This window comes from Fusarium subglutinans (assembly GCF_013396075.1).
Source record: "Fusarium subglutinans strain NRRL 66333 chromosome Unknown NRRL66333_c0000112, whole genome shotgun sequence".
Classification (NCBI taxonomy): Eukaryota; Fungi; Ascomycota; class Sordariomycetes; order Hypocreales; family Nectriaceae; genus Fusarium; species Fusarium subglutinans.
In genome coordinates this window covers 40,603-61,697 of record NW_023502175.1, presented here as the reverse complement: position 1 = coordinate 61,697, position 21,095 = coordinate 40,603, and the positions used below count along the sequence as shown (strand labels likewise).

Below are 21,095 nucleotides of genomic sequence, written 5' to 3'. Positions count from 1 at the left end.
TTGTATTTTTTCGAAGCCCAAAGATTGCATAAACAGTAAGGGAGGCAAATGCAGAAGGGCAAAGAATTCAGGTGGAAGCACGCGCTGAGTAACTCGAGGCAAGGGGCAACACTTAGAAACCGTGGAACCTCTGGTACTTGACCAGTACCTCGATACTACCTAATGGAGGTAAGCCAGATTCTGGGGCGGGCTAACAGCCCAGATGGGCTGGGGCAAAGTGGGTTAATAGGGGACTACTGCCAAACACAGGCGATGACGATTGTCACCCAGTGGTAGGTTTATTTTGATGCCATGTGCTCCGTACCTGAAGTAGGTGAGTTTACTCTGATTGTCGAGTACGAGATGGTAACAGGACCGTGAGGTTAACAAAGGCCATGGGAAACACAGCTACATAACCGGCTATCAAGAGAAAGTGATACATGAAGAATTGACCGACCACTACTATGCATGTGGTAAATTGACTTGAGGCAGTGGTAACAATGTCGAAAGCCCTGCACTCTACCGGATCTGGTGTCAGAACTAGGACCTAACTACAATACTTGCGACTCGGTATGTCTCGGCAAATGTTGCTAGGGAACAATCAAACAGTTACGGACACCGCAAATGCGTCAGTTTTTGCGTTTGAACAATACTGATAAAGATTGCTAGAAAGACTGTGTAACACAGGAACATACAGGGATATGCAAGAACCCTGAGCTTGTCCCGTTGGCCCTGGTTTGGCTGCGTTGTAATAGTTAAATAGATCCTGTAAACTAATAAAGTAAGTTGGATCGTGGCAGCCTGAAAATCCCTGATGAGCGGGACACGAGCGATCTGACAACTAGGAACAATATAATTCAGTACCAGACATGCAGCTCACCTAACGTTGACAACTGGCGAGTATGATTTTATGATCTTATGTATATCTATATCTATCTTGTATAGAGTGTAAACAAAAGCGGAAGGATATCCAGCGAAAATGATACAATCAAGGTAAACTATAAGATAAAAGACACAGAAACGAGTTTAAAGGACTAGGAATAATTCGTCTTTTAGAACCTATCGCCTTCCTTAAAAACGGGCTACCAAGGTACATGCTTGTAAGTAAGATACCTCATGACGACAACTGTACTTCGTAGCAGCTTATGACCTTAGGTAAGGTTAGTACTGAGTACATTGTATCAAATCGGATGAGACCAGTATGTAAGTATCTGTCCGGACCAGGTTGGCATCATGCCGGAGATTCTCGAAATCTGGAAAGAATCTACTGCTCATTACGATCATCCCATGATGGCCGATTGCATAATGAAAATCCAGATGACTACTATAGCCCTTTATCCACGTGGACAGTAACACTGCCCTCCATACCGATTTTTCACCAGCCTCGCATGACGCTTGGAGCCAGGACCTGGGCTGGGGTGTAAGAGACTGAAATAGTAAGCCCACTGGCAGGACAGGGTTGCCTCTATGAATTGGATGTTTCTCGACCAACCTCCACGGTCGTGTTATCCTTGCTGGTTATGAGACATAATCTGGATATTGAGCACAAGATGCTGGGTGAACTGGACTAGACTAGCTCGTGCTGGATCTGTCGTATTATTTACCTTTTCAATGATCAAGATCAAGTAGAGCTATGTCCAAAGCACTATCAGTTGAATGACACTACTGTATGACTTCTACGGAACATGGCCGGATAGGGTTCTCACTCAGAGATATCAGTGTCAGACGCGGTTACATTTGCTTCATTGTGTCTCCCTATTCCGACGTCGAAATAAGATGTTATGAAGCAGTGATACTACGCGTGTAAGAAGTCAGTCATGATGCGAAAGCCTCGATCATGAAAACACAAGATACTTATGATCAAAGCATGTACAGAATTTACAACAAAACATGATTAATAAATACCGACATTTGTAGCTGTGGAAGGATCAAAAGCAATCTAATTACACTCCGGCCGACCTTCGAGTGTTGGAGGTAGGTACTGCTAGCAATAGAAATGCCTGAAACACCAGAGAGTTACTGGAGACACGATTGATATGTAGCATTCATGCCGAGATCGGTGGCCTGAGATAGACTAAACCCTGCTATAACGAAACGGCCCTCGATTCACGCTGACCCGGCTTCTGAACAAATCGTCTGGACGAAGCTGGGAAACCTTAATGATGCTAGTATTAGCCTCTAATACCCATTTAGTAGTACAAAGTCGAGTTTCCTTTAGTCTGTCGCTGGTCTCAAGCACATTTGACAACCTTGTCATCATCAAACTCTATGTCGACAATCCCATCGGCCTTGACCGCCTTCACTACCATACCCTTGAAGTCGATTGGTAGTCGGCGCTTCAGCTCGTCGGTGCACATTGTCAGAATCTTGATGCCCTGGTGGAGTGTGATATCGGGGTGATGGTGCTTATCGAGGATAGACAGGCAGTAGTATCTGTGATGTTACAAATCAGCACCAGTTCAGTTCCATTCACATAATTTGCCCTGAGAATATAGTCCTCGCAACAACGTACTGTGCGTATCCATGCGCAGCATAAGGAACATCTGCTAGCGACGCTAGATAGTCGAGCCAGTAGAGCGAGGGCTTGCCAGTGATGGGGTCAACACCACCCATGAGGAGGTTGACATTGTAGGGCTTTCGAGATCGCAGACTAGTGGCTAACTCTCCACGAACAAAGTGAGCCAGGCCAGACGGAGAAAGATCGGACTCGTTTCGCATCGAATAGAGCTGGGCATTTCGTTGAATGTATTCGGCAAATTGCACTGCGGAGTGAGCATTAGCTGTCGTCATCGCGGGGCCTGTCGACGTCAACCTGATTCAAGTACCTGTGTCGCCGGCCTCTCCAGAGAATGCGAGAAGTGTATGCTTGTTAAGAGCTCTGGTCTTGTCATCGGATGCCTTGAGGATGGTGGCGCCCCGCATCGCAGCCTTGGATGCTGCAATGATAGTGAAGTCCTTTCCAGTGATTCCCAAAAGCACCTCCCTGTTTATCAATGTTAGGAAAGTCTGGAGCAGTAGAGGCAGATTGTGGGGGGACCTACATGTTGACGATGATTTGAAATGTAGTGGAGGAAATGTCGATATGTGGTTGTGGAGGAGTTGTTCCAAGTAGTTGTTCAGCCTTCTTCAAGGTCCAGTAGTAGCAACCAAGCAAGCAAGCTCTCCTTAGGCTGTAGCGCTGCGCGTCAACACTTGCCCGGGAAGCTTTCCATACCACATTTGTTTCTGCCTCTCTCTACCGCCTGAAGCGGAAAAACCAGACCCACCTGAGAAGCTATGACTGGCCAGTTGAATGCTCAAGTGCCAATTAGATTTTCCGCGATCCACCGTCGCTCATCTTTTTTTTTCACTGAGTCTAGAAATTTATCTTCGAGACGGGTTCAAAAGTCGTGAACAGACAGCCAAGTTCACGACGCTGCCACAATGTCGTCCTTTTTTACGGTCCCAGGTGCACAGAAGAAGCGCAAGCGTATTGAGACGTCAGAGCAACCAAAGAAAAGAGTTGCGCCCTCAAAACCTGCTGGCAAGACAAATTCGAAGAATGCCGGCCCCACCAAAAAGCGAGTCGAGCGAGACGACGAGTCTATCTCTGGGAGCGATTCTGACGATGACGAGAGCCACGATAGCGCCTCGGTCGCGAGCGACGTGGAAATGACAGACAACGAGTCTGATGATGAGGAGGGTGAAACTGCCGCTGAGCGAAGACGGCGGCTAGCAGAGCGGTACCTCGAGAACATCAAGGAGCACACGGACGAAACTGGTTTTGATGCTGCCGACATTGACCGAGATCTGATTGCCGAGCGACTGCAGGAGGATGTAGCAGAGGGCAAAGGTCGAGTATATCGCCAATTGGCCTCGGAATTAGGATTTGACAAAGCTTCGCGCACTTTCTTCCGAAGCAACACCAACACTGTCACTGCCATCGCTATATGCGCCCCCTACATTTACACCACGACGAAGGATCTACATCTACAGAAATGGAAGACCCAAGATCTCCCACAACACCAGTACCCACAGACAACCAAGCGGAAGCCAAAAAAGCCCCCAGCACCTCCGAGGAAGCGGCCTGTGCTGGAGGCGTGGTTAAAGGGAAATACGACAAAGTCAAAAGACAAGAACTATCAGCGCCATACAGACCGTATTCTTGCTGTTGCAGCCTCTCCCGATGGTAAATATGTAGCCACTGGTGGCGCAGATCGGAAGCTTATTATCTACGACGCCCATGCCCTCAAGCCAATCAAGGTTTTCACACATCACAGAGACGCTGTTACTGGACTCGTCTTCCGAAGAGGAACGAACCAGCTTTACTCATGCTCCAAGGACCGCACGGTCAAGGTCTGGAGCTTAGATGAAATGGCTTACGTTGAAACGCTGTTTGGTCACCAGGACGAAATTCTCGATGTCGATGCCCTTGCGCAAGAGCGATGTGTTAGCGTTGGTGCACGAGACCGTACTGCGCGTCTCTGGAAGGTCGCTGAGGAAACGCAACTTGTCTTCCGCGGTGGCGCTGTAGACAAGAAGTCACGTCCTACGGGTGTTCACCCTCGATCTCTCCTTCACGAAGGTAGCATGGACCGAGTAGCCATGATCGACGATGATCTCTTTGTCACGGGTAGCGACAACGGTGCCCTTGCTCTATGGAGTGTGCAGAAGAAGAAGCCTGTGTATATAGAGCCCATTGCACATGGTATCGACCCGCCCCTGGAGCCTGAGGAGGCGTCGGCCGAGGTGAACCCAGACCCCAAGATCGTGCCACCTCCCACACCCCGCTGGATCACCGCTATCCGAACTATTCCCTACTCTGACGTTATTCTGACTGGCAGTTGGGATGGCCATATTCGAATCTGGCAACTTAGTGAGGATAAGCGCAAGATTGAGTTCCGTGGGGTCCTCGCCAAGCCTGAAGACGGAGAGAAGGCGTCCCATGAGGAGAACATTCATGGCCCTCTTCATGGTGTTGTAAACGATATCGACATATTTGAGCGTGGTGATAGAGGCAAAGATGGTCTTTGCGTGGCTGTAGCTATCGGAAACGAACATCGACTCGGCAGATGGAACCCTCCCGCAAAGGCTGGACGCAATGGAGGTTTCATTTTCGAAATTCCAAGGATACAGCGGCCAGTGGTAAACGGCATGAACGAGAGCTCGAATGGAGATAAGCAAGATGAATAAAACAAAGCATAATAGATACTTGACAATCAAACACTCAATAGACGTGGCGGAGATAGCAACTCGCACCACATGTTATATATCATTAGCATATTGGGGATGGATAGGTCTGGGGACCGATGTTGCTTCAGGAGTCGGGTGTTAAATAGGAAAAAGCCTTTGTGATGGGTATAAACTTTGATCATCTTTCTACACCTCTAATGTCTCTCTTTCGTTATGTCAACTCTTTCCCTTCCGATTTCTTGCCCCAAGCAGCCGGAGCCTAGGGACCTGTAGTGATAATATGCTTTGGCGCCTGAAACTATCTTAATCACACATAGCTATAGGGGCCAAAACCCCTGACACCTTGTTCTCATAGACAAATTCGTCGTGTCATCACTGACGAAGACAGAAACAATCCTATACTGTCAAGTCGATGGACTGATCAACTCCGTCATATTGTGGTCCTCTCGGAGGTGACACGTCATCCTCTATGCTTCTCACAACAGTCTGTTCGAGCTGAGCAGCTCGCTGGCTGCCTTGAGACCCTGGCGAGGGATGCTGTCTTGCTACAAGAGAGAGCAGCGGCGAACTAGCCCTCTTCATAGTAGACGAAGTGGCTGTTGGGGCCATGTCATCAGGCGAGTCTGTTAACTTGTGTACGAACTCAGGGGTTGATGGCTGCGTAGGCGGCCGCTCGTCGCGCAACCCTTCTGTGGTCAAACCAGAAGGGACAGGTGGTACGCTGTTGACAGGCGATGATCGAGCCGAATGATACACATCTCCTGAGCTAGAGGCCTTAGACTCATTGCCCGAGTCCTCTCTGAGAGGTTGGACGAGGGATGGTTCATCGATTCTTTTGGACATTGGGGACTGGCCTGGCCTCTCGGCAGAAGCGACTGCAAAATATGAAGAAGTGGTCCCGGTTTGTCTAGCCGACTCAGGAGCCACTGGCGCCGTTTACTGGCGGGCTTGTTAGATACCGACTAAGTTGTGGTGTCTCTGGTTCTCTTCGGGGCACCTGTGGTGAAGAGGCAGGTATCTGTGGTGAGGAGACGGGGCCCCTTGTTGCCCTCCGCTGTCTCTTAATCTCCTTTTCTTTTTCTAGACGCTCATGCTGCTTTTCTTGACATTCGAAGAGAAGATCCCTCACCTTGGCACGAATCTCAGGGGCGTTGATTTTCCACTCGGTGTCTTCTTTGTGAAGGAGTCTTCGAACCGCCTCATCTGGGTCCTTCAGGAAATTTTCCATGTAACCCAGGACATACACACCACAGTCGCAGAAGTTGTCTTGCATCGGAATGCCTCGAGCAGTCATGCCGCTGGGTACACTGGTGATCTCGAGGCCCTTCTTGTGCTTTGCCTCCTCAAAGAGGTACTCCTTTAGACACTTGCAGGTTGGTGAGTGTGATGAGCCTAGCGAGTCGAGTGTAATAATTTTCGAATCGTCAAGGCTGAACCTCTGATTTCCTCCAGTTGATTGTCGCTTGCTCGTTCTGCCAGGAGTCACTATGCTCGGCGTACGCTTGTCATCAATTAGAGAAGGGTTGCTGTCATTCATCGCCCGGCTTCTGGTTGAGCGAGTCACTTCCACATCTATAGACACAATGGGAGGGTTTGTTGCAGCAGAAGGACTCTCCGCACGATTCAGTACTGGGTCATTATCCTCAACAATTATTGCATCTTGTGGATTCCAAGACTCCTTCTTGATGTTTGGTTCCGCGTTCACCTCTTGTTGCAGAAGACGAGGTGCATTGTATATGATGGCAAGGTACCAGTGCGCGTTTTCGTTGACGGGAACAACAATGAACTCGTATGACAGCAGTTCGACTCGGGCAGTCCAGGCTTTGACCCCATCATAGTTGATCTTGCCGCGATTTGATCTTAGCTTCTCGAAGAAAAATGTACTAAAAATGTACACCTTCTTTAGGACCTCTGGTCGCTCTTTCTCAAGCTGGTCTTGTAGATAGCGAAGATAAAAGCTGATAATGTTGTCGTTGAGAAATTCGCCTTCATCCAGCCGTTGGATATCATCTTTATCGACTGTTGCCCTGTTCTTTCCTGTTGGAGGCCACACCAAAGATCTGTGCCATTTTTTCTCCCAACCAGGATTGCAAGCCGTCCATGGTTTCGGGGTTCTTTCATGTTGAGATTGTGGAGATTCTTTTCTTGTTGATTGTCGAGTCCCGAGCCTTTGGTTGCGAGCCAACCCTGTAAACAGATCATCGGTGTCGGGCGGTTCCATTTGCACACCATCTTTGGGCTCAAAGATACTTTGCATCCCATCCTTAAGCTTCTTTTGTTTCGAAGCAGGAAGGCCAGGTGAGACAGGATCACCTAAGAAAGGATCTCTGTGGTGCTGCTGAGATCTGGAACTGTTGGCTCGATGATTATCATGCGGTATGAATATACCAGATGCCTTCGCTAAGCTTGTCCCGTAACCATCGGCCTCTTTCTTTGCGCGACAGAATGTTGCCTCCAGCTTGTCTCTGGGGAATTGTTAGTTTATCTTTGAAAGCCATGAAGTTTTGACAAGCACTTACGTGCTGCATTCTGAAAGGCATGGCAAGCCGTGCAACCAGTAGATAAAAAACGAGGCGTCTTCTTCGTTCACAAACTTTAGTGCGAGTTTGCCGCAGGAGAAAGATGCTCTGGCTGAGCGACTAATGAGGACAATGGGGCTATTAGTGTTATGGTGTTTTACATCTTGGATTGACGACCGCAAAACTTGAAGCCAGGAGAGATCTCCGCTATTCTCATGCATGGGCTCAGCAGCGTCGGGACCAAGTCGAAGTGTGACTGGCTCGATATTGTCTGCTGGAGAGAACGAGTATTTCCCACAGACTGCAGCCTCCAAGGAAACATCTTTCAACGCCAATCTCTTGTTAGCCAAGGTTTCGCGCCCCGGCATGGCTTTTGTCGCTTTGAATGTGGTAGACTGTATGTCACCCCGTTGGGTTCGCGGCTGTGAAATTAGCTTCGGGAAGCCAGGCTTCTTGATTGTCTCACGGGGTCCAGGAGCTCTAGTCGCAAGCTCATCATCAGAATGCTGCGGGTGCACCTTGAAGCGCTTTGGCGCACTCTGGCTATATTCTGTTGCTGCTCTCTTTGGATGAGAAACGACATCAGACGTGACGTTGGCGGGTGGCGGACCCTCCTCATCTTCCCTTGCTAATTGGTCTGGGCTTGTAGGGGGATGTGAAGTTTGAGGAGCAAGGTTTCGGTGCGCAACGGCACTCGTATCGTCAATCTCGATAGGTGACGAAGATATTTTGGATTCGTGTCTGCGCCGTCGTCGGGTATGTTTCACGCTGTTGTGACGGTGAACATTGCGGTACTCTTGCTGGTTGCTCGTAGCTCCTGCAGTCCTACCGAAACTGACGATGCTCGAGCCATCGATAGTTTCGACCATAGAGTCTTCTCGGGTCAGATCGTGATACTTTTGCGGCGAGCTTTGCGTTTCTTCGTCTTCGATTCCTTCTAGCGGCCGGTGGAGAGAACCCGAAGGGAAGAAGCGGGACAAATTCGTGTTGGATAGTTCAGGTCCGGATGGCTTGACTCGCTTGTTCGGTCGATCATATCGAGGTTCGCTGGAGTAACTTCTTGCTTCAGTAGATTGCCCGCCACCCATCGAGCTTCGTGGTTTCTGGTCATTGATCGCTCTCTGCTCTGAATATCAGTAACTAGCATGTATCTTTGCAAGCGCAGTGAGAGACTGACAATCCGTGATTTCATCTTCGCTTCTTCACCCGGAGCTCTGCAAAAGGTGTCAGCAGGAGTAATTTCACGAAGAGTGGACAAGGAGCCTACCCATAGTCCGGGAAAGAGTTGGCGGTGGAGAAATAGCGTGCGAGAGGGCTAAGGCGAATTAGAGCGAAGCTCAGCAGAATACGCAGCAGTATGGAAAGGAAAGAAGAAGAGCAATGCGCACTCCCATCGAGCCTTTTTCCTCCACTGATCACCTATTGACGAAGACTGTGCGTGGGCCTCCAGCTTTTCACCCTGGCAGTTCACGATGCGGCAGGCTATGAGGCGGTCATCAGCAGCCGCCAGATATTCGTGCAGCAGATAGCCGAGGTTCCCTGAGTTACAGGCAGGACCGTCGAGTATGAAGAGCACAAATTTTTATGAGCAAAGAACAGGGACTTCTTGAATCGAGCAGGTATTGTCTTCCCGGAGCTGTTGAATGCAAGTTTGAATGGACGGTTCTAGCGGGATCACTAGACGCTGCACTGGCTTGGCTGGGTTCTAGTGGGGCTACGCTTCAATTTAGTGCGACTTCGGCATAAACTTGGAGCCCAGCTAGGGGAGGAAAGAATACTCAGGACCTTGGTCCTAAGTGACAAAATGACTTAGGTAACTTAGGATAAATTTAGGGTAACTTTACTAAGTTTAGATTTCCTTTGCTGAGTTTCTTTTTGATACCCTATATCCAGGTCTAAGTTTTCTTGCCCCCCGAGGCCCAGATAGTGATGACTGTCAACTGCCTAGGTAGGTACCTTAGCTTAGGTTAGTAGTTAGGTGCCTACTTCCTTTAGGTAAGGTCGGGTTTCTAAGTTGTCAAAATGTTAGCCTTAACACAGGGTTCAATCTAATGGGGTTGAAGAGGTCCAACAGGTTCTACTGACTTGGGTACATAAGCTGTCTTAACATGCAACACTGAAAGTCTTGTGTGGATGTTAGAACATGTCCACATTAAATCAATACCGGTATTGGATGTTTTATGCGATGCTTCCTCAATGAGATCATCTTCACTGAATTCAGTCCAATTGAAAAGTGGAGTTCATAGAGCACACAGCGGCCCAATCACAGGGGCAGAAATCTCACAGCTCCAGTGCTCACCTGAATTACCCTCGTCCGTCCCAAAACGTGGCCAGTAGCACCAACAACTCGAATACCAAGACGCGACATCGTCAACATTTCTCCTTCAAGCTCTCCTTTTCTTTTTGTACAACACTTCGAGAGCAAAAGCTGCAACTGCAGCTAATTCAAAGCTCACCATGTACAATTCTCTTACTCGTATTCAGAACACCTTTGGTTTCTTTACCACTGTCGCATTTGTGGTCGCAGCTTTTATCGCTGCGTCCGACCTCTTGGCTCCACGGGCGCCTGATGCTGGCATATTCCAGAAGACAAACGCTCAAGTGTATGTCTTCTCTTTCTAGAAACAAACATTATATACTGACTGTCTCTTGTCTTGCAGTGTGAAGGGCCGACCACACTACTACAGCTCGAAGAAGGAGGAATACGCCATCATTCGATTCAACCTCGATGCTGACTTGAGGAGCCTCTTTACATGGAATACCAAGCAGGTTTTTGTCTACGTCACTGCTGAGTGGCCGGGTCCCAACAATTCGACTAATGAGGCTGTTATCTGGGATAAAATCATCACCAACCCCAGCGCCGACCATCTCCAGAACATTGGACCTGTTGCGATGAAGAAGCTAAAGCGTAGCGCTGAGGGCAAGTCCATCGATCCTGAACGGTAGGTCTCTCTATATCCACAAGTATTCAAACAGAACCTAAGAATATTATAGTGGCTTTATCGGCCTCAAAAACCAGAAGCCAAAGTATCAGATCACCCACCCCAGTGGAAAGGTCGCCGAGATAGATGATGTGAAGCTCAAGCTACATTACAATGTTCAACCGTGGGTCGGTTTTCTAACTTGGGATCAGTCCCGGGATATCGGTCACTGGAGGGCTTTGAAATGGGGAGAGTCGCCTAAGTTCCAACTCCCTGCTCTCAAGACTAAGAAGAAAGATAGTCCTAAGAAGAGCTACTAATGGTAGACAAATACTTGTGTGTTCTTGAAATTGCATTCGTGGTGTGATGTGGCCCCGGGTCTTTGGCAAAGCCATGGATGCAAGTCTATGTAGGAATGATCCCTGGCAAGATTTGTTTGCACTCGTGACTCCGTGATACAAGTATCTAGCTTTTATCTATCATACATTTCACATCCACAACTTTTATCTCAACGCTGGCTATGTTTTGAACAATCCAAGCATTTCAATATCATGCTATAACACACGGCATCATGAACAATCCATCAGTCATCGCCAGTACAAGTATGAATCAGAACTGCGAGGCATCTAGCCTTGGGTTCCATCAGCAGCAACTCCTCCGTTGCCTCGTCCGCGGCTGGCTCCGCCTCGCCCTCTTCCACCACGTCCACGTCCACGGCCCCTGCCTCTGGGTGAGTCAAGGCTAGCTGGTGGCGGAACACTGCCATATCTCTGTTCCTGCGGAGGCTCGACCCCCTGGTGTCCATCAGGACCTGGGGGACCATGATGGGTACCGCGTGCGCGACCACGACCTCCTCTACCTCGAGTTCCATGCCCATTAGCGTCCTGGCCTTGGGCCGCGCCATCGGGAGGGCCATTCCGGTAAACCAAGGTGCTGTGCATGAGGTTAGGGGCACCTCCACGAGCGCTGTTGCCTCGTCCTCGTCCAGGGGAGTTGCGTCCTGGTGAATTGGAGCCATTCAAGGCTCCGCGCCAACCACCACGAAGCGGACCAGGTGCTGGAGCATCCTTATACTGTGTAACACCCACATTCGCATATCCACCGTGGGCGGCAATGACTGGTCGTCGCTGTTGTGACTTGCTTGTGGTTGAGATTACTTGTTTGTTCGTGGTATTCAGGACCGAAGAAGATGCCACAGTCTGTCCGCGGAACATCGGAGCTCTCTCGTTAAGCGTGGTGCCACTCATGAACGATGTGTCCCAGACAACATCTAAAAGCAGAGCGGTAGCTGTGCGGCTGATGCCAGCAACAGTTCCACGGGTCGCGATAGGAACTTTTCCCGCGGCAGAGACGTAAGTTACCCGATCTCCCAAGACAAAGTTCTGGCTGCCGAGCACCATCTCAGCATCAGACGGCTTGAGAAGCGCTGAACGAGGAACACTACGCATTTTCTTGATCTCAATATCTTGAGAAGCAGCATGGATTTGTTCTCCGACATTAGCCAGGGCCTTGACAACCTCGGAGTCGAGTTGCTCAGCCTCTAAAGGAACACGCTCGAATTTGCTGGTCTCCTGTTTCTTGAGCCAGGCCACAATTTCCTTGACTCTCTGCGAAGCAACACTGGTGTCGTTCCAAAGATCGGTTTCGAGAACCTCGCTCTTCTGAGGTTCCCGCTGGATGGCCGCAAAGAAATCGGGGAAGGCAACCATGTAGTCAGCAATCAACTTGATTGCCATGCCACTGAATTCCCAGCCCGTGTGAGACTTCCTTGAGTACCCTAGAACCTTAAGTTTTCGCCCTTCAAATTTCAAATTCAGTCCCAAATTCAGTCGAAGTCCAGCAGAATTGATAATTTGATACGAAGACGTAATCTTGCTTAGAACAAGAGGATGGATTCCCAACTGCTTGGCAACAGCAAAAGAAGGGGTGTAGGGGTTGGAGCGTTCTGCCTGGTGGATAATTTGCTTCGCAAAGTCCGGTTCCTTATTCTTCAGCATCGAAACAACGATCTCAGCCTTATTATTGGCGTGGGCAGCGACTTCAAGGGGGCGTCCGTATGCGTACTCTCCCAGGAAGAACGCACGAGTACCCCGAGGGAATTCTTCCTCGACTGGCAACGCCTCTTTTTCAATGAAACGTTCATCTTCGTTAACGACTTCGTTAACAATGGTCTGCGCAGCATAGGTGCTTCTCAGGCTGGGATTCTCAGCATACTCTTTGATCAGGGCACCCTCCTCCGTACGAATGAGACCCTTCAGCATATGGACATATACCAAGCACTCAACCTGTCCGATGGTGATTGCCAAGCGTTTGGCATGCCAGTTCTCCAGGTGATCAGCTTCCTTGGCCCAATCCGCAGCCTCCCTGTTATTGTGGTCCCTCGTCACAATATCTTTCCCATTGTCGGCCATTTCGTAGCTGAAAAGTTCGTCTTGCACCTTGATGACTTTGGCTTCCTGAAGGAATGGGTATCCAACGAAGCATCGATGGCCTATTTTGGCCTTCCAAGTTTCTATCTTGGTACGATTCTCCGTTTCAGTCAGTGTGACACAGATGCTTGGGTTTCTGCTGTCAGCCTGGAATACATTGACACCGTACCCTTCAACGAGTTGGGCAGTATATGGAAGAGTGTGCAGCGAAGGGAAGCCGGCCAGTGCATCGACGCTTAGCAAAGCACCGTTAGTCAAGCCTGACAAGTATTCGAGTCCCTCCATGTCCGGAAGGTCGAAGATATTCTCAATACAGCGACAGTTCTGGATCTCTGGGAAAACGCCAGGTAGTGGTGAAGGATACACAAAATCGACTTCGGGGGAATAGGTGAACTTCAGAGGAACCCCAAACCCGTTGCGAGCCTTCTCATCAAGTTCCAACAACTCGTTTTTGGGGGCCATCGCGGTCAACAAGCGCTTTTCGTCGATGAAGGGAATCTTGATAACTGCTTCCCAGTCCATCTTCTTGCCATTCATGTCCAGTTCGAAGTCTCGTGGATAGAAGTCAATGATTGGAGAATCAGGATTCGTCATCAGGTCGTGGTAAACCTTAGGGACGATCTTCTTACTCCGGTCCGGTAACACGCCCATGAGTTGCTCGTACGGCAAAAAAGGTTGGCCCTTTTTGAAGTTGAGGTCCGCACCGACACCCTTGACGACATCTACATTTTGTCAGCTACAAGAACTCATATACAGCCATATTACATACCTGAAATGAGAGGTGCATAATGGTACCCGTAGAACCAAGGCCATGATGCAATTCCTTGATAGTAGTAGTACAGGACCCACTGGAGACCCTGGACGTAGTTCTCACAAAGCGCTGTAAGCTCCTTGTCGTAACTGCCAGGTGCCCACTCTTCAAACTTCTGGAGATAGTATTTTGTCTTCCAGCCTTGGTACTTGTCTTGGTAGAGTTTCTCGTAATGCTTCTGAGCATCTTCGGGAGTCAAGTCGATCACCAACGCCTTGTCGTACGTCTTCATTACCCGGTAGGCAGCTAGATTGCCCTCCTCGTCGTCATCATCATCATCCTCCTCCTCGTCGGCATTATCCTTGACCTTGGGGGGGAAAGATACGATCAGGTGACGGTGCCCCTCATCATCTTCCTTAGTGGACCACTGGAGGTGCATTGAATCAGCCAAATCCTGAACAAACTTACGATCAGCGGCCTTGAGACTCGTACCGAGATCCAAAGGTTGTTCAGAGCGTTTCGAAATATAGGGGCGAATCATTTGTTTCCATAAATCGCGCTGCGCTGAGGTGATCACCAGCTGACCCCCTTTGGGGGCTTTCGCTTGGGCGTTTTTGTTTTCGAGTTTCTTTTCCATCTGTTTCGACGCGAACCACTTTTCATCAGATACGTCGTTCTCGAAAGCATCAATTTCGGTCTTGGAAAGTTCGCCGAGGAGGCGCTGTAGTCGCTCCATATTGATAACTCCATTCTCGTTGATGTATCCATCGCATTCTGGGAGGATAGATTTGTAGATTCTAAACATTTTCGCCAAAGCACCTTCATTAATGTGCAGACTGGGTAAGTTGGGCAAGAAATCGTTCCCTACGAAGAACGCCATCAAAATAAAGTCATCAATGACTCTTTCTAGATCAAAGGGAAATCTCAGGGCTCCATCCTCTTGGAGCTCCTGAAATTCCATCTCCAAATATTCTCTGACTATGCAAAGATGAAGCAGATAGAAGTTCTGGTGCTCAAGCTCTTTGGACTTGGTCTTTGACGCCCGTCCGAATGTAACCTCTTCTCGGAGAAGACAGAAATGAGGGTCATGGCTGAGCAGACCAAGCATGATCAGATCAGCATCAAGACCATAAAGGCAGTGTCTGACGTTCTGGTTATAGTTTGGCTGGGCTTTGGCATTTCGAATGTATTCCATGATCTTGTGCTCTCCCTCGCCAGGAACTTCGTGGCCGGATAGCACAATTTCACAACCCTGCCAATCTGTGTCCTCGGACACCTTCTTGTTGACGAAATACCTCAATTGCTGGGATAGTTTCGCCATGAACTCCGTGCCTGCGACTTGTCAGATTTTGTCGTTGACATTCCTGGTGAATTCAACATACCGGGGGTGATGCAGTTGCTGTCGAAAGGTTCCTCTTTGGGAATCTCGACACCTTCCTTGATGGCCTTTTCACGGGCCTTTTCAGCATCGAGGGCAGTCCTAAAACGCCGAGAACGTTGCTGGTTCATCTTGGCTCGCGGCGCAACACCATCAATAGCCATGAAAAAGAGTCGTTTGGGTTTAATCTTTCCAAACAAATGTTCAATGTAGTTGAATATGCGAATGAACATTTCCTCCTCGCTGAGACGGAATGATACATCCTCGCCCGCATCCTTGTGGGTACAGTTATGTATGATACCATTCATGTCGAGCTAGACAACGGTCAGCATGTATGCGTAAAAGGATGACAGGAGGGCATCAGGCGACGAACATAAAGGCAGTCGAATTCGGGTATCCGGTTTTCTGCGATAAGTTGAGAAATGGCAGGATATCGTTCTGAGAGCCATCTGAAGAACTTGGGGACACTGCGACGAAAAGAATCAGCTATTGGAGGTAAGGATGAAGAGCAACGAGAGGTACGCACCCCATTTTGACGGGTCGTGGACAGTTTCCAGTCCACACAAAACGTCAAATGTATTGAACGCGATGTTTTATTGGGAACACACTCCTAAGAAACTGGGCGGGAAACGTGGGAAGTCCTGTAAAATCAGGATCGCGAGACAGTAGTCAACGTGGCGCCAAACAATCTGTGAGCGGATGGTGGTATAGCTGAGCGATTAGACCTCGCCAAGTGATACTGCAGGACACTCCGTAAATTGTGCTGTATCGTAGGGTACCGTCGAGTTCCGTGAGGGTTTATGAGGTAGAAGGGTGAAGGTGAAGGCGAACCGTGTTATCGTGAAGTCCAAGAGTCATTGAGGGAACCCAGGACCTACGGCGAGATGGTGGGGCTCTGGACCTGTGATGGAGGGGCTCAGTGATCTACTTCTGAAGTACTTGTAGGCTTCTCTGTTTTGTTTGACGTTTGGAGTACTGCCTAGGTACGTGCCTTGCTGCGACTCCCCGCTGTGAGTGAATTGCCCGTGGTAGGTTGTGGGGTACTCTAGCCACAGGGATCTTCCACTCGCTGTGGCTCACCGTTGCTAGGTACTGTCGTCACTTTACGCGCGACGCGACAGGGGGCACTTTTCAGCCTTCCCGGTCAACTACAATCATCGTCCTCAGCCGTGCACACAATTTCTTACCAGCAACGATTTGCTAGGTACTTACTTTGCCTTTGCTATTGTCTTACACATATTCTTCACATTCTAAACAACCTCAAAATAGTCAACTCAGCAAATAAGAAAAGTTATCATGGCACCTGCTCAATCTGCAGAGCGCGATGTGGACAGTGAGTTTGCGCTTCACAAGCAAGCAATTAAACTTGCCCGTAACCGCAAACTTGCACAGACATAGTTACTGACCTGAATGCAGTCGAGATGACTCACGAAGATGATGATGATCAGGGCGAGCGCATGATTAATGAAGGTATGGAGCAAATAGTGACAAGAATATGGACTAACCGTACTAACACTAAACAGAGTACAAGACATGGAAGAAAAACAGTCCGTTCTTGTATGACATGATTCTCGGGCAAGTCATAGGTCTTTGATCACTACCACGAATTCTCGATCTAACTTTCATCTTCCAGAACGGCTCTGACTTGGCCTACTCTGACGGTCCAATGGTTTCCCGACGTCAAGGAGCCAGAGGGCAAGAATTACTCAGTTCACCGCCTCCTACTTGGCACTCACACTTCAGATGAGAGCCCCAACTTTCTTCAAATTGCCAATGTTCAGATTCCAAAGGCTGTAGCGCCCAATCCCAAGGACTATGATGACGAGCGAGGCGAGATTGGTGGCTACGGTAAGCCTGGTGATGTTGCTGCTATCAAGTGCGAGATTGTTCAGAAGATCGAGCACCCCGGAGAAGTTAACAAGGCTCGATACCAACCTCAGAATCCTGACATCATCGCCACTCTTTGTGTGGATGGCAAGATCCTTATCTTCGACCGAACGAAGCACCCTCTCCAGCCCACTTCCCTTGGAAAGATCAACGCTCAGATTGAGCTTGTTGGACACAAGGCCGAAGGTTTCGGCCTGAACTGGAACCCTCATGAGGAGGGGTGTTTAGCTTCTGGTAGCGAGGATACCACAATGTGTCTTTGGTAAGTCTTGAACCCTGGTACTCCGAATGCTCTACTCACATACGGTACTCAGGGACTTGAAGACCCTTAAGAGTGATTCGAGAATCCTCAATCCTTCTCGCAAGTACACTCACCACACTCAGATCGTCAACGACGTTCAGTATCATCCAATCTCAAAGAACTTCATCGGTTCTGTGTCCGACGATCAGACCCTCCAAATCGTTGACGTACGTCACAGCGAGACCGCTAAGGCGGCAGTTATTGCTAAGCGCGGCCATCTTGATGCGATCAATGCTCTGGCGTTCAACCCCAACTCGGAAGTTCTTGTGGCCACTGCCTCAGCCGACAAGACAATTGGCATCTGGGACCTCAGAAATGTCAAGGAGAAGGTCCACACTTTGGAAGGTCACAACGATGCTGTTACATCCCTGGCCTGGCACCCGACTGAGGCCGGTATCCTGGGAAGTGCCAGCTATGATCGAAGAATCATCTTTTGGGATCTTTCGCGGGTTGGCGAGGAGGTATTGCCTGACGACCAGGATGATGGCCCCCCTGAATTGTACGTCCAGAAACTGCCAGGGCTTGATTATAACAAAAAGCTAACAAAGTCTAGACTGTTCATGCACGGCGGCCATACAAACCATTTGGCTGACTTCAGCTGGAATCTCAACGAGCCTTGGCTTGTAGCAAGCGCTGCGGAAGACAATCTGCTGCAGATCTGGAAGGTAGCCGAGTCCATTGTCGGTAAGGACGACGGCGACTTGCCTGTCGATGAGCTCGACCGATAGGTGAGGTGGAAGTTCGTGGAGAAGTTCCGGTCTTCATAGGATGAGGAGACGCAGCAGCTCTGGAGGCGCTGGCTTCAAGAGATAGATGCCACCAGCATCGAGGGGCAAAATAGTTATCCTAGTGCCAGGTGTACAAGTACTCAAAGGGGGTTTGCAGCCTAAGAAAGATAACAAACAAATTATCCACGTATCTCCCTAGATCAAATCAAATAGTTTTTTGTTCTTCGGAACTCCAGCTCTTAGCAGTGTCGCGAACTTCTCTCGGTGGCGTGGCACAGTTGTCACTGGCAGCACCTGGCGGCTCATCTCTTGTCTCTAGTTGACCTGGTGACTCGACTTCCTAAAGCAACTTGGGTGCCCTGGTTAGATACTATTCGTTGCCTGATGTTAAAGCCAGTCAGTGGCCAGCTGCCTGGCTATTGTTTCTTGAATTATGCCCCACGAATCACGGCCAAGTATCTCTGCACTACGACTTTCGACTTCAGCTTTCTACAATCACAGTGCCGCAAATCTGGCAACATCATTCGGCCCCTCTGAGCTTTCGCCTATTTCTTCTTCACAATCCTTATGGCTTCCAACCCATCTCATCCAGATGCGGGATCATCTGCACCAAACAACATCCCTCAAAATACCCTCAACATGCATCCAGCTGCGAGCAACACGGCTCAGTCCAGTGTCAACTCTCAAACTACTCCCCAGGACCAGGGAGAAGGTCAAGCCCAGTCCCCAGATGAGCTCCTCACACATCCAGAGCGGCAATTTGAACTCCTAACAGATGGCATGCGACGTCGCCTCGAGGAAGCAGTTGCTCGCGAAGCCCGCACACATGAAGAACTGGCCGCAATGGGGGTCGATCCTGAAGGCCTTGACGAACATAGGAACGAATACATAGACACAAACATCGATCTGGGCCCTGATGTCGAAATCAAGGAGCCCGACAGCCGACTCGGCATCGCAAAGAGGGTCAAGTTCTCGAAAGCTTACTCTCATGGTCTATTTGAAGGACATAATCCATATGAAATTGAGAATGAGGTTGATCATCTCGCCCTGAGTCTCAAGCACACCAGTCTCGATCTTATCACGGCCCTCTGCTGCAACCTTGAGCTTGCTGTTGAGATTGGTAAGCACCTCTCTCCCAGAGACATCGTGAGCCTGTACATTGCCAGCCCTACATTTCGAGAAGCAATTACGGGGCATATGCTCTCCTGCATTCGTATGTGGATTGACACCAATGCGCCTGAGGCTGGTAAAGTCTTCCATTGGAAGCTCTATGGCAGAACCCTCATCAAGGATCCAGCGGACCGCAATTCAAGTACTCATGATGCTCGGTTCCTTGAAGGCCGCTGGGAAACCGCGAAGACAAACCCCAGCCAGATTCGACTGATTCCTGGTTTAAAGTACCTTGAGTTGGTCATCGGTCGTGATCGATACTGTCGCGAGATCATCGCAATAATGGCTCGCATGGGTTTTCGCATGCCACACACAATGCACAGCACCCTTCTCCGACTCTGGGTCCTACTTGAAATTCCTACTACGCGCCAGAGACGATTGTCTCTGAGTAGCAGAAAGTACTGGACCAACATTCACCTCTACAACGCGCACTTCTTCATCATCAAGCTTTCAATGGCCTTTACACACCCCTTTTTCAGCCCCATCAGCATTGACATGGTTAAACTCATGATGGGCCAGAAAGGCTTATATCCCCTGTGGCAATGCCTCATGCGGCAGAAATACAGAACTATGTCGGAATGCATGGAACTCAAGGCTCGCTATGACTTGCGTCTCTCTACGCTTGCTTGGGACCGTATACAGAGAGAAAGATACCCCTCGGCTTATGGCGTCCCTCTCCACGAGGTTGGTCTTGGTCACCTGGAAGGCTGGGGGAAAGGCGTCCTTCGTCTCGAGCGCCCTGATGAGATATTGCCGATCGAGGCAGCCTCCCGTGGACTCCATTTAGACGACCACATCACTCAAATGATGTTATGGGGCTATATTGACTTTGAGACGGGAGAGAACCTCGTCCCCACCGAAGATGAGATGTACATCTCAGATGAAGATGAGAAACTCAACAAGGCCGACAATGCTCACCATTGGCAGCGCAAGCACGCTCTCAAGAAACGCTGGACTGAACTAACCCCTGAACAGCAACAGGACATTAAGGACGACGATGCGGATGAACACCTCCGTGCTATGGCCTGGTCATCAGTCGACCACGAGGACCTAGACTGGGACAGGGAATCCGACGACGAGAGCGACGGCGAATACGACATCAACACCGAGATCAACCGTGGATATCGCATGCCTGCCGCACGTAACGAAAACTCATCACCTGACGAGAGCATGAGCGACATACCAGCTGGTGGAGAGGCAATTCGCGTAGGGAATCAGGAGATTTCTGGTGACGAAGTCGCTGAGATGGTGGGAGGAATGGACGTGCCCGTTCAAAGAGAAGAGATCGAGGCCTGGAATACCACGCTCAGCGAACTCTTCATCAACTCAACCCCCGAAGTGAATGATGGCGATTACGAAACGGCCAAGGCTTGGGACATCTGGTTTACCAATGGATGCTCTGGTCAACGCCCCTTTACCATCACGCCGAATACGATGGGTTTCCAGAACCAGGCCACCGGTAACAATCTGAACAACAATGGGCAATAGGGCTGTGGAGGAATAAAGGTGCAAAAGATCTGTGCAACTTCTAAACGAATGGCATAAGATCGCCCTGGTCAGACAGCAGGCGGGTAGCGAATTCCAGTGCTACTCTTGATCAGTGACCTTGCTGTGTTTCTGCATCCATCGTTGGCTGATCTCCAACGGAGGAAAAAGGGGAAAACAAGAGATTATAAGTCAAAGTACTTCTTGAGCATCCTATACTAATCCACTATGCAAGACATACATAATGTGAAAAGCAGGGAGAGTTGGTGTCTAAGGAATTACCTATCGATCATGCGAGGGTAGTTCAATGAGAGGAAGAAACACAATATGTAGACGAAATAAATGACAACCTCCAACAGCCAGCCGGCCTAATCG

General features: G+C 49.3%; 7 protein-coding genes across 7 annotated transcripts; 4 read left to right on the top strand and 3 right to left on the bottom strand.

Annotated features, from left to right (window-relative positions):
* Positions 1-2,210: 2,210 nt before the first annotated feature.
* FSUBG_8268 (proteasome subunit beta type-2) lies at positions 2,211-3,198 on the bottom strand (the record flags this gene model as incomplete). Its single annotated transcript, XM_036686658.1, has 5 exons — positions 2,211-2,412; positions 2,492-2,741; positions 2,805-2,962; positions 3,021-3,149; positions 3,194-3,198. The coding sequence occupies 5 exons, from the start codon at positions 3,196-3,198 to the stop codon at positions 2,211-2,213; spliced, it is 744 nt and encodes a 247-aa protein (XP_036536223.1).
* A 204-nt stretch (positions 3,199-3,402) lies between these two features.
* Positions 3,403-5,151, top strand: FSUBG_8267 (component of the u3 snoRNP complex; the record flags this gene model as incomplete). Its single annotated transcript, XM_036686657.1, has 1 exon — positions 3,403-5,151. One exon carries the CDS (start codon positions 3,403-3,405, stop codon positions 5,149-5,151), a length of 1,749 nt encoding a protein of 582 aa, XP_036536222.1.
* Positions 5,152-5,547: 396 nt separating this feature from the next.
* FSUBG_8266 (protease ULP2) lies at positions 5,548-8,758 on the bottom strand (the record flags this gene model as incomplete). The annotated part of the gene is made up of 3 exons (XM_036686656.1): positions 5,548-6,058; positions 6,111-7,616; positions 7,671-8,758. 3 exons carry the CDS (start codon positions 8,756-8,758, stop codon positions 5,548-5,550), a joined length of 3,105 nt encoding a protein of 1,034 aa, XP_036536221.1.
* Positions 8,759-10,127: 1,369 nt separating this feature from the next.
* Positions 10,128-10,911, top strand: FSUBG_8265 (SPC3-signal peptidase subunit; the record flags this gene model as incomplete). Its single annotated transcript, XM_036686655.1, has 3 exons — positions 10,128-10,273; positions 10,331-10,612; positions 10,665-10,911. The coding sequence occupies 3 exons, from the start codon at positions 10,128-10,130 to the stop codon at positions 10,909-10,911; spliced, it is 675 nt and encodes a 224-aa protein (XP_036536220.1).
* A 306-nt stretch (positions 10,912-11,217) lies between these two features.
* Positions 11,218-15,680, bottom strand: FSUBG_8264 (alkaline phosphatase D; the record flags this gene model as incomplete). Its single annotated transcript, XM_036686654.1, has 5 exons — positions 11,218-13,742; positions 13,790-15,103; positions 15,154-15,463; positions 15,523-15,616; positions 15,676-15,680. 5 exons carry the CDS (start codon positions 15,678-15,680, stop codon positions 11,218-11,220), a joined length of 4,248 nt encoding a protein of 1,415 aa, XP_036536219.1.
* A 765-nt stretch (positions 15,681-16,445) lies between these two features.
* On the top strand, positions 16,446-18,065 carry FSUBG_8263 (histone acetyltransferase type B subunit 2; the record flags this gene model as incomplete). The annotated part of the gene is made up of 6 exons (XM_036686653.1): positions 16,446-16,482; positions 16,548-16,619; positions 16,673-16,706; positions 16,783-17,298; positions 17,351-17,836; positions 17,891-18,065. The coding sequence occupies 6 exons, from the start codon at positions 16,446-16,448 to the stop codon at positions 18,063-18,065; spliced, it is 1,320 nt and encodes a 439-aa protein (XP_036536218.1).
* A 567-nt stretch (positions 18,066-18,632) lies between these two features.
* FSUBG_8262 (uncharacterized protein) lies at positions 18,633-20,723 on the top strand (the record flags this gene model as incomplete). The annotated part of the gene is made up of 1 exon (XM_036686652.1): positions 18,633-20,723. One exon carries the CDS (start codon positions 18,633-18,635, stop codon positions 20,721-20,723), a length of 2,091 nt encoding a protein of 696 aa, XP_036536217.1.
* Positions 20,724-21,095: the final 372 nt, after the last annotated feature.